The sequence below is a fragment of the Hylobates moloch genome, unplaced genomic scaffold (genome assembly GCF_009828535.3).
Source record: "Hylobates moloch isolate HMO894 unplaced genomic scaffold, HMol_V3 SCAFFOLD_21, whole genome shotgun sequence".
NCBI lineage: Eukaryota > Metazoa > Chordata > Mammalia > Primates > Hylobatidae > Hylobates > Hylobates moloch.
In genome coordinates, this window is record NW_026652296.1 from 1,924,943 (window position 1) to 1,936,486 (window position 11,544).

At 63.2% G+C, this 11,544-nt stretch overlaps 1 protein-coding gene across 1 annotated transcript in view; it reads left to right on the forward strand.

Annotated features, from left to right (window-relative positions):
• LAMA5 (laminin subunit alpha 5) overlaps positions 1-11,544 on the forward strand; it is a 44,481-nt gene that overhangs the window by 23,864 nt on the left and 9,073 nt on the right. The window contains exons 31-52 of the mRNA XM_058433263.1: positions 197-336; positions 854-969; positions 1,053-1,264; positions 1,663-1,867; positions 2,098-2,242; positions 2,441-2,581; positions 2,702-2,875; positions 3,143-3,244; positions 3,349-3,432; positions 4,560-4,790; positions 5,626-5,739; positions 5,977-6,101; positions 6,325-6,405; positions 6,511-6,725; positions 7,447-7,547; positions 7,758-7,938; positions 8,039-8,188; positions 9,028-9,179; positions 9,249-9,359; positions 10,120-10,231; positions 10,903-11,073; positions 11,266-11,514. Coding sequence (XP_058289246.1) covers positions 197-336; positions 854-969; positions 1,053-1,264; positions 1,663-1,867; positions 2,098-2,242; positions 2,441-2,581; positions 2,702-2,875; positions 3,143-3,244; positions 3,349-3,432; positions 4,560-4,790; positions 5,626-5,739; positions 5,977-6,101; positions 6,325-6,405; positions 6,511-6,725; positions 7,447-7,547; positions 7,758-7,938; positions 8,039-8,188; positions 9,028-9,179; positions 9,249-9,359; positions 10,120-10,231; positions 10,903-11,073; positions 11,266-11,514 — 3,312 coding nt within the window. The remainder of the gene's footprint in view (positions 1-196; positions 337-853; positions 970-1,052; positions 1,265-1,662; positions 1,868-2,097; positions 2,243-2,440; positions 2,582-2,701; positions 2,876-3,142; positions 3,245-3,348; positions 3,433-4,559; positions 4,791-5,625; positions 5,740-5,976; positions 6,102-6,324; positions 6,406-6,510; positions 6,726-7,446; positions 7,548-7,757; positions 7,939-8,038; positions 8,189-9,027; positions 9,180-9,248; positions 9,360-10,119; positions 10,232-10,902; positions 11,074-11,265; positions 11,515-11,544) is intronic.

An 11,544-nucleotide genomic window follows, 5' to 3' on the forward strand; every position in this document is an offset into this window, starting at 1 on the left:
GACATCTGTAGGTCATGATGCGGCCCACCCCATGACATGAGGGGCCAGCATTGCAGACCTCTTGGGCACGTCCCATGCCTGTGGCCGTTGGCCAGCAGGCACTCCTTGGCTGCCCCAACGCTGCCACCTTCAACCCTCTGGGTGTCTTGGGGGCGCTGGAGATGGGCGCCTGACCCTGCCTTTCTTCCCCGCCCAGGCCACGCCAACGCCAGCTTCTGTCCACATGGCTACGGCTGCCGCACCCTGGTAGTGTGTGAGGGCCAGGCCCTGCTGGACGTGACCCACAGCGAGCTCACTGTGACCCTGCGTGTGCCTGAGGGCCGGTGGCTCTGGCTGGTGAGTCCCAGCTGGTGTCCTTCTCAGGGACCAGCTGTCCTTACACTTGTCATACACTCTGGTACACTTGGGCTGGGTCTGTCTGTTCTGGGCCTGCTGAGGCCCAGCCTTGTGCCCAGCAAAGCAGCTCCTGCCTTTGGGGACCTCCCGATCCACCTTGTGAGGCTTCAGAGGGGCCCCGGACCCTGCACCCTGCACCCTGCACCCTGCTGGTCAGGGTGGCCTTCCTGGAGGAGGCGGGGCCTCCAGGAAGGAGAGGGAGGAGGAAGGCGTGGCCAGCAGACAGAGATGTGGGAGACACCAGGAGGTCTCATCAATGCTGCTGCCTGTCACACCCCCAAAAGCTGCTGTTTGGCTTGGAGTGGCCTCCCCTGAGCAGCCAGGGCCAAGGGCTGGGCAGTGCTGCTGCCGCCAGGACTCTGAGCTGCCTGCAGGACCCTGGTCCCAGCCATCCTCTGGGGGCCTCCCCGCTGCAGGCTCTGGGCCCGCGGGAGAGTGACCAGGCCTCACCCCCTAGGATTATGTACTCGTGGTCCCTGAGAACGTCTACAGCTTTGGCTACCTCCGGGAGGAGCCCCTGGACAAATCCTACGACTTCATCAGCCACTGCGCAGCCCAGGGCTACCACATCAGGTGGGCAGGGCTCTGGCAGGGCAGGGGTCTGGGGTGGGGGTCTGGGCCGGGAGCTGGGCCTCACCGCTTGCCCCTCCATGTAGCCCCAGCAGCTCATCCCTGTTCTGCCAAAACGCTGCCGCCTCCCTTTCCCTCTTCTATAACAACGGAGCCCGTCCATGTGGCTGCCACGAAGTAGGTGCTACAGGCCCCACGTGTGAGCCCTTCGGGGGCCAGTGTCCCTGCCGTGCCCACGTCATTGGCCGTGACTGCTCCCGCTGTGCCACCGGATACTGGGGCTTCCCCAACTGCAGGCGTGAGTACCCCAGTCCTTGGGCGCCCAGTGGCAGGGAGTTGGTGCTAGAGCCCAAGGTGGACGGGTCGACCAGAAAGCAGGGTCAGGAGAATGTTCTAGAGCCTGGCAGGGCAGCATTGCTGCCCCGTCTGCGGGCCTGGGCCCAGGACTCCAGCTTGCGGGCCATGCAGAAGGTTTCAGGGACCAGCAGGTGGTCCACAGTCCCTGACGATGACGTTGATTCTGAGCAGCTGCCTCCACGTCAGGAGCTGTCCAAGGCTCAGCACCCGGGGCAGGGGTCCCTGTTCTTGTCTCCCCCGCCCCTGCCACACCGTCACATCCCCTAGGGCTGCATTCAGGGCCTCTGAGAAGGGCGGGACTGGGAAGAGGGGTCAACAAACCCTGTACCCGCCCCACAGCCTGTGACTGCGGCGCCCGCCTCTGCGACGAGCTCACGGGCCAGTGCATCTGCCCGCCACGCACCATCCTGCCCGACTGCCTGCTGTGCCAGCCCCAGACCTTTGGCTGCCACCCCCTGGTCGGCTGTGAGGAGTGTAACTGCTCGGGGCCCGGTGTCCAGGAGCTCACCGACCCTACCTGTGACACAGACAGCGGCCAGTGCAAGTGAGAGCCCAGAGCGGCGTTAGTGCAGCCCCGGTGGCCTTGAGGACAGCCTTTCCTCTAGCCGGCGGGTCCTGGCACCCACCCGGCTCCCATTCATGCTCCCTGGGTGCAGCAGCGCCCTCTCTTCCACTTCTGGGAGGATGTTGCCTGGGTGGGGGGTGCCTACAAGGTCTCACTTTGGTGTGAGTGACCTGGGGTGGAGGGGGGCTCAGCTCCTGCCCCTGCCGCAGGTGCAGACCCAACGTGACTGGGCGCCGCTGTGATACCTGCTCACCGGGCTTCCATGGCTACCCCCGCTGCCGACCCTGTGACTGTCATGAGGCGGGTACTGCGCCTGGCGTGTGTGACCCCCTCACAGGGCAGTGCTACTGTAAGGTGAGTGAGGGCTGGGCCTAGATCTGGCCTCTCCCTCCAGCCTCGTCAGCTGAAACAGTGTCCTTACGGGCCTCTCTGGGCAGCTGGGGCATCCTAGAAGCTTTTGGGAGAGTCATCCTCATGGGCAAGTGGGTACTAGGAACCTGGGGTCAGGCACCTGGCACCTGCCGACCATCCTCACTGTCCTCTCGTCCCTAGGAGAACGTGCAGGGCCCCAGATGTGACCAGTGCAGCCTTGGGACCTTCTCCCTGGATGCTGCCAACCCCAAAGGTTGCACCCGCTGCTTCTGCTTTGGGGCCACGGAGCGCTGCCGGAGCTCGCCCTACACCCGCCAGGAGGTGCGCCTGCAGGACTGAGGGCAACGCCTTCTCAGGGAGGGCGTAGGTGGGACCGGATGCAAGATGGGGCCCTGTGATGTGTGGGCGTCTACCCGTGTGCACCCACATGTGTGCCCACAGTTCGTGGACATGGAGGGCTGGGTGCTGCTGAGCACTGACCGGCAGGCGGTGCCCCACGAGCGGCGGCCAGGGACGGAGATGCTCCGTGCAGACCTGCGGCACGTGCCTGAGGCTGTGCCCGAGGCATTCCCCGAGCTGTACTGGCAGGCCCCGCCCTCCTACCTGGGGGACCGGGTAAGCAGGGCGTCAGGTCTGGGGGAGGCACTTTGAGGATGGCCAGGGCGCCTGAGAGGGTTGGGAGCCAGGAGTGGGGTCTGTTCAGGGAGGGGGAGCTCCATGAGGGTCCGTGAGGGTGCCCAGGCTCTGTCCCAGGTAGGGAATGAGCGCAAGTATCTGGGGCCAGCTCGGGGCTCTGTGCTGGGGGTGCCCAGACCACTGCTGACGGGCTCTGAGCCCGTGGCCAGGGTCTGGCCAGGTCACCTCTGTCTGTCCCGCCTCCAGGTGTCATCCTATGGTGGGACCCTCCGTTATGAACTGCACTCAGAGACCCAGCGGGGAGATGTCTTCGTCCCCATGGAGAGCAGGCCAGATGTGGTGCTGCAGGTGAGGGAGCTGAGATGATGCAGCAGGGTGGTTGGGTGGGCGTGGCCCAGCGGCACGGTGGTCCAGGCCCATGCCGACCCTCACCTACCCATGTGCCTTCCCAGGGCAACCAGATGAGCATCACATTCCTGGAGCCGGCGTACCCCACGCCTGGCCACGTTCACCGTGGGCAGCTGCAGCTGGTGGAGGTGAGGGGAGCTGGCTTGGGCACCCAGGTCCCTCCTGGACCTCAGCACATCTGGGAAGGCCAGAAGGGGTCACAGTGCTGCTGTGCCCATTCTCCGTGGTGGAAAACAGCCTAGGAGCAGAAGCGGGGTGGGGGCTGGGGGGGGTCCACGAACCCATTGTCAGACATCTTCTGCGCTCGTCACCCTGGGGGTGTCATGCTGTCTTCCCACCTGCTTTGCGAGTCCCTGATCCCTGAGGGATGAGCAACTGCCCAGGGGCTGTTGACTTCCTCCTCCGTGCACTGCCTGTTAGCATCTTTTGCCCATTTCTCTTTGACTTGCAAATCTTTTTCCATCCTTTTAGAGTTCTTTGTTATTCTTGGTGCTTACCCTCTGTCAGACTTCAGAGTAATAACACTCTTCTCCCCTTTCACAGCTCATCTGGTTTTTCTATTTTTTTTTTTTTTTTTTTGAGACAGAGTCTCACTCTGTCGCTCAGGCTGGGGTGCAGTGGTGCAATCTCAGCTCACTGCAGCCTCTGCCTCCCAGGTTCAAGCGATTCTTCTGTCTCAGCTTCCCAAGTAGCTGGGACTATAGGCACCTGCCACCACACCCGGATAATTTTGTATTTTCAGTAGAGATGAGGTTTCACCATGTTGGCCAGGCTGGTCTTGAACTCCTGACTTCAGGTGATCCTCCCGCCTCAGCCTCCCAAAGCTCTGGGATTACAGGTGTGAGCCACCATGCCCAGCCTGAGCTGTCTTTTGATGAATGGTCTTATAGTTAATGTACTTGAATTTATCCTTTTTTCCTTGGCAGCAAGCATTTTTGCATCTTATTTAAGAAAGTTTATTTGTCACTACTTGGTCAGAAAGGACCCGCCTATATTTTCTTCTAGAGACTTGGCTGTTCTCTTTGTGTATTTCAATTCTTAAGGCATCTGGAGCTGGTTTGGTGTGTGGTGTGAGGCAGGGATCTAGGTGCTGGCTGGCCACATGGGAGACTGGTTTTTCTACCTGTGTGTACCTCCTCCTGCCCCGTGGTCTTTGTGCCCCTCCATCCCCTACAGGGTTGGGGGGGTCTGTTCTAGGATCCCTGTTCTGTCCCATTGAGTGTGGCCCCACTGAGGTGCCATCCTGGACCCACAGGGAAACTTCCGGCACACGGAGACTCGCAACACTGTGTCCCGCGAGGAGCTCATGATGGTGCTGGCCAGCCTGGAGCAGCTGCAGATCCGTGCCCTCTTCTCACAGATCTCCTCAGCTGTCTCCCTGCGCAGGGTGGCACTGGAGGTGGCCAGCCCAGCAGGCCAGGGGGCCCTGGCCAGCAATGTGGAGCTGTGCCTGTGCCCTGCCAGCTATCGGGGGGACTCATGCCAGGTGAGGTCAGGACAACACCAGACTGCGAGGCGGCTCACCTGTGCACACCCTTCTCTCCAGCGTCCTCCCTGTGTTCCCTTCCTTGCTGCCTCCACTTCCTGTCACCCTACTCACCTCTCTTCCTGCCTCTGCCCTTCGCAGGCTGCTGGCCAACTCACGGGCCTGCCTGTCCCCTGCTGTCTGTCTGCCTGCCCCTCATCTGCCTGTCCCTCCATGCACACACCCTCCATACCCCTTTCCCACCTACCCCAGCCCCCACCACTGGGTCACCTGGACATCCCCCACCGACCATCCTGTCATCTGCCTGTCATTCACTGCCTGTCATCCTGGCATCTGCCTGTCATTCACTGCCTGTCATCCTGGCGTCTGCCTGTCATCCTGGCGTCTGCCTGTCATTCTGCCTGTCCCTCGCCCACTGTGCGTCTGTCCAGCTGTCCAGCTGCTAATCCGTCCTGCTAATCTGTCTGTCTGCTGTAACTTTTCTCCTTCCATATGAGGAGGTCTGTGGTTGAACACCTCCTAGAAGGAGTAGAAAGAGCAGGCCCTGGTCCACCTGGAGGGGGTGGTCACCAGCCCCAAGGCCTGGTCATTCCCGAGACAGGACAGCCATGTGGCTTTGAGAGCTGTGTCCTCAAACAGCAGCCAGGTGCTGGCCCACCTCCAGCCGGCCGAGGCCAGGAGTTCCTGACCAGCCTCTGACCCAGCGGTGACCACGCTCCATGGGTTCCCAGTGCCTCGTGCCTGCAGGATCCCTGAGGGTCTGACCTGTGAGCTTGCAGGGTGGGGCCCCTCGTCCTCTCAATCGCTGATGCCACCTGCCCCCGTATGCCCTCAGGAATGTGCCCCCGGCTTCTATCGGGACGTCAAAGGTCTCTTCCTGGGCCGATGTGTCCCTTGTCAGTGCCATGGACACTCAGACCGCTGCCTCCCTGGCTCTGGTGTCTGTGTGGTGAGTAGGGGCTGGCGGGGCCAGGGGGGCAGCATTCACTGAAGGCACGGTCAAGCGTGCCAGGGAAGACCAGGGGCTGCACTTCCAGGTCAGCTGAGGTCCGGGGAAGGGGTGTTGCCCAGCGGGGGACCATCTGGCCTTGGGCACAGAGTCTGAGGCAGGGGTGGTGGGAGCTGCACAGACTGGGCAGCAGGATGTGGGTGTCCACCGTAGTGCCGACTGACCACTTTGCCCCAGGACTGCCAGCACAACACCGAAGGGGCCCACTGTGAGCGCTGCCAGGCTGGCTTCGTGAGCAGCGGGGAGGACCCCAGCGCCCCCTGTGTCAGCTGCCCCTGCCCCCTCTCAGTGCCTTCCAACAAGTAAGCCAGCCTCCTCCCGGGACGAGGCCCTGATGGTGCCAGGCTCCCTTCACCCAGCAGCAGGGTGGGTTCCCACTGCCCTCTGCAGAGGCTTGGACAGCTGGGGGTGTCCGTGAGGTCTGGACCCCTGACGCCTGGTGTGTGTTCCAGCCTGAGCACAGTGTGCTCACCTGGGCCCGGGCACTGCCAGGGGCTTAGTGACTGACGCTGCTGGTCTTTGCAGCTTCGCCGAGGGCTGTGTCCTGCGAGGCGGCCGCACCCAGTGCCTCTGCAAACCTGGTTATGCAGGTGCCTCCTGCGAGCGGTGAGCTGGGGCCAGGGCAGGAGGGCAGGGCCTGAGTGCTGACCCCAGGATATTCGAGGGTGGGGGCCACAGGCCACTGATGGCCCCTCCCCGCCCTGCTCCCAGGTGTGCGCCCGGATTCTTCGGGAACCCACTGGTGCTAGGCAGCTCCTGCCAGCCTTGCGACTGCAGCGGCAACGGTGACCCCAACTTGCTCTTCAGCGACTGCGACCCCCTGACGGGCGCCTGCCGTGGCTGCCTGCGCCACACCACCGGGCCCCGCTGCGAGATCTGTGCCCCCGGCTTCTACGGCAACGCCCTGCTGCCCGGCAACTGCACCCGTAGGCATTGGGCTGGGAGGGATGCGCCCTGGGGAGGGTTGTGCAGGGAGGAGGGAGGCCTGTGCAGGGAGGAGGGAGGCCTGCTGGGCGTACCCCGTAAGTAGGCTGTGTGCCTGATGCTGGGTCCCAGCCAGGACAAGATGGAGCCAGCCTTCTGGGCTCATGGTCAACCCTTTCTCCCTGGATGTGATCAGGTCCTCCTGCCCCAACGATCAGGCCCCTTCACCATCAGGGCTTCCCCCGACCATCACACCCTTTCTCCCTACCCAAATCAGACCCTCCCCATACCAGGATCACATCCTCCCTCCCCTACCCATGATCAGGCCTTACCCCCCTACGATCAGGCCCCCACCTTCACCATCAGGCCCTCCCCCCAACCCATGACCAGCACCCCCCCCCCCCCACTTCACAATCACATCCCCTCTCCCCCCACAATCAGGCCCCCCTCATGGTTGGACACCACCACCAATGCCCCACCACTGGCAGCGGACACCAGCCATCAGAGCAGGGCAGGCCATGGCAGGGAGTCTGCAGGTCCCTCGGGCCCAGCGGAGGCAGCTAGGGAGTGGGGCCAGGCTGGGATGGGAGTGGGTAGCCGGGTGTTCCGGGTGGCCTGGAGGAGACACAGCAGGAGGCAGTGAAGTGAGGGCTTAGGAGGGTGTCTAGGGGCTCCCTGGGGGGTGAGAGGGCCCAGGGCTGCAGTCACGGACCCCTTCTGCAGGGTGCGACTGTGCCCCATGTGGGACAGAGGCCTGCGACCCCCACAGCGGGCACTGCCTGTGCAAGGTGGGCGTGACTGGGCGGCGCTGTGACCGCTGTCAGGTAGGGCTGTGGCGTGAGCAGGGCTGTGTGGGTGGGGCCTAGGGACTAGAGTTGGGGCCTGAGGAGAGTCTGATAGGTGGGGCTGAGGGGCAGTGTTTGATGGGCAGAGCCTCAGGGGGTGGGGCCAGATGGGCAGGATCCCTGGCTTCCAGGTTGGTTTGGGACAGTCTTGAGGGCTAGGCGGGACAGTGACCACAGCCTGTGCCACAGGAGGGACATTTTGGTTTCGACGGCTGCGGGGGCTGCCGCCCGTGTGCTTGCGGACCGGCCGCCGAGGGCTCTGAGTGCCACCCCCAGAGCGGACAGTGCCACTGCCGACCAGGGACCATGGGACCCCAGTGCCGCGAGTGTGCCCCTGGCTCCTGGGGGCTCCCTGAGCAGGGCTGCAGGCGTGAGTGCTGGCCGGTCACAGGAGGGCGGATGGGGACTTCTGAGTGGGGTACGCTCCAAGATCCCAGGCCGGCCATGCTCACCCAAGCCCCCCACCACAGGCTGCCAGTGCCCTGGGGGCCGCTGTGACCCTCACACGGGCCGCTGCACCTGCCCCCCGGGGCTTAGCGGGGAGCGCTGCGACACCTGCAGCCAGCAGCATCAGGTGCCTGTTCCGGGCGGGCCTGTGGGCCACAGCATCCACTGTGAAGGTGCGTCCTCAACACCCCACTTCCCCACACCTGGGTGGAGTGGGAATCCGAGTCCCACACAGCCTGGTGACCCCAGTGTTAACTTCGACCTCCCAGAGTGGTCCCAGCTGCCTTCCATTTCCCAAGAGACCCATGCCTGTCCAACTCCAACCATGCTGAGGAGTGCTGTGGTTCCGATGCTGGCTGCAGCCCTCTACTGTCCCTAGCTTTCCTGTGTGCCCTGGCCCCACCCCCTCCCCCCCCCCCCCCCCCGCCCCGCCTCCCCCCCCGACCCCCCCCCCTCCGCTGGCCCCGCCTCCCCCCCTGACCCCACCCCCTCCGCTGGCCCCGCCTCCCCCACTGACCCCACCCCCTCTGCTGGCCGTACCTTTTCTCTGAACCCACCCCTCCACTAACCCCACCCCCACTGGCCCCACCTCTTCCACTGGCTGCACCTCCTCCACTGGCCCCACCCCTTCACTGGTCCCGCCTCCACTGGCCCCATGCCTTCACTGACCTTCACATGATCCCTTTCCTCCATGGTGCCACCTTTAATGAACTCTGCCTCCACCGGCCCCACCCTCACTGCCCCGCCCTTACTGGCCACCTCTGGCCCCTACCCCTTGTGCTGGCCCTACCTTCTCCCTGGGTGACCCCATGCCCTTCACTCCCATCTGACTCCTACCTGACCCCATGACTCTGCCAGAACCCTGGGACCTCCCCACAGGTCCTGTGTCCCTAAGCTGACCTCATGACCTCTGGCTGAGCCCTCCCCACCCTGATGACCCCAGGACCCCAGCTGATCATTCTCCCCTGGCCTGACCCCATGACACTGACCTGTGACCCCATATCACCTGTAGTGTGTGACCACTGTGTGGTCCTGCTCCTGGATGACCTGGAACGGGCTGGCGCCCTCCTCCCTGCCATTCGCGAGCAACTGCATGGCATCAATGCCAGCTCCATGGCCTGGGCCCATCTGCACAGGCTGAACGCCTCCATCACTGACCTGCAGGTACTGAGCGTCCTGGCCTTCTCTCCCCAACCCGGGCCAGTGCAGGCCCTCACCTTCTGCTCCCCACAGAGCCAGCTCCGGAGCCCCCCGGGCCCCCGCCACGAGATGGCACAGCAGCTGGAGGTGCTGGAGCAGCAGAGCACAAGCCTCGGGCAGGACGCACGGCGGCTAGGCGGCCAGGCAGGAGCCCCAAGACCCCCCAGGGCCCTGGGAGGCTTTCACCTGTGTTCCCCGCGGTTCGCTTGTCCTCATTCAGCAGATGTTACTTCATGCCTCATACCTGTGTCAGCGCAGGGGACAGGAGCTCGAGAGTCTTAGGGGTTGACCAAATCACTGAATTACTATCTAAACTACCTAATACATTTGTTTACAGTGTATAATATCACTCAAATGTCTTTTTTTTTTTTTTTTTTTTTTGAGACAGAGTTTTGCTCTTGTTGCCCAGGCTGGAATGCAATGGCCCAATCTCGGCTTACCATAACCTCTGCCTCCCGGGTTCAAGCGATTCTCCTGCCTCAGCCTCCTGAGTAGCTGGGGTTACAGGCACATGCCACCACACCCAGCTAATTTTGTATTTTTAGTACAGATGGGGTTTCTCCATGTTGGTCAGACTGGTCTCGAACTCCTGACCTCAGGTGATCTGCCCATCTCAGCCTCCCAAAGTGCTGGGATTACAGACGTGAGCCACCGTGGCTGGCCTCAAATGTCTTAATGAGTAACTATTTCATTAAATTGACAGGAAATAACAAATGGCAAGTAATAACCAATTATTTTAGGTAAGTAACAAGTGATAAATAACAAGTCATCAGATAAGAGAGTTAAATAGATAAGGGGCCCCTCTTCCCTGGGACCCTCGGTGCTCCCCCAGACCCCAGGCCCTCCCCTGCCACCCCAACCCTCGCCTACCAGCAGCGTGGGCTAGTGGGCTCTGCCTCCACAGGCCGTGGGGACCCGAGACCAGGCGAGCCAATTGCTGGCCGGCACCGAGGCCACACTGGGCCGTGCGAAGACGCTGTTGGCGGCCATACGGGCTGTGGACCACACCCTGAGCGGTAGGGGCCAGCCTAGCCAGGCTCAGGGCTCAGAGCCAGGAGGGCTGCCTGGGGTAGGGGCGGGGGTGCCTGGCTGAGCATGGCCTGGAAGAACAGGCAGGGTCTGTCTGCTTAGATGGGAGACGGCACCTCTGGAGTGAACAGTAGGGCAGGGTCAGGAGGTCGGCGACACAGCCGTGTGGCCAGACAGGTGGCCCCGGGAGACATCAGACCCCTCGACAGCCTCCCCAGGAAATGTGCCGGTTAGATGTTCACGCTCACAGATATCCCCTAGTGCACACCGAGACACAGGACTTGGGAGAGACTTGGCTCCCCTGCCTGCCTAACAGGACCTGCTGGCCCAGCCTGAGGGTCGGCAGGGGGTGCCATTTCAGAGAGAGCTGGCCAGGGAGCAGGGTGGGCCAGGCAGAGAGGGGCAGGATGAGAAGGCTCGGAAGCTGGTTGAGCAGACTGGTGTCAGGGTGTTGGAGGCACTGCAGGAGGTGAGGGTTGGGCAGGTGAGGCTGCTGTGGCCTTTGGCCCAGGGGCTCTAGGGGCCACCCAGTTGCACTCAGGTTCCGGGCCGCTGGCCTGCAAAGGATGGCAGGGCTGGGGTCTTGGGCTTGGAAGCCAGCAGGCAGAGGTGCACTAGCACGGGTGGCCCCAGGCTCTGACGAACCCCTGCCCCACAGAGCTCATGTCCCAGACGGGCCACCTGGGGCTGGCAAATGCCTCGGCTCCGTCAGGTGAGCAGCTGCGCCGGACACTGGCCGAGGTGGAGCGGCTGCTCTGGGAGATGAGGGCCCGGGACCTGGGGGCCCCGCGGGCAGCAGCTGAGGCTGAGTTGGCTGCAGCACAGAGATGTGAGTGGTGTTGTCCCTGGCAGGCGGGGTGGGGAGAGGCAGGGACCTGGGAGCTCCAAGGGGAAGGTCAGCATGGAGTGGCATCAGGTGGGCATCACGGAGCAGATGGGTGTGGCGGGCACCAAGTGGAGACCAGGGGTGACGAAGGGGCCTGGCTTCCAGAGTGACCACCCTCACCCTGGTCTTGGCTAGTGCTGGCCCGAGTGCAGGAGCAGCTGAGCAGCCTCTGGGAGGAGAACCAGGCACTGGCCACACACACCCGCAACCGGCTGGCCCAGCATGAGGCCGGCCTCATGGACCTACGAGAGGCTTTGAACCGGGCAGTGGACACCACGCGGGAGGCCCAGGAGCTCAACAGCCGCAACCAGGAGAGCCTGGAGGAAGCCCTGGTGAGGACCCCAGACTTGGTCTTCCTCCTGCTCCTCTTCTTGCCTCCTCCCTGCAATCCTGCTCCTCTCCCCCCTCCCCCCT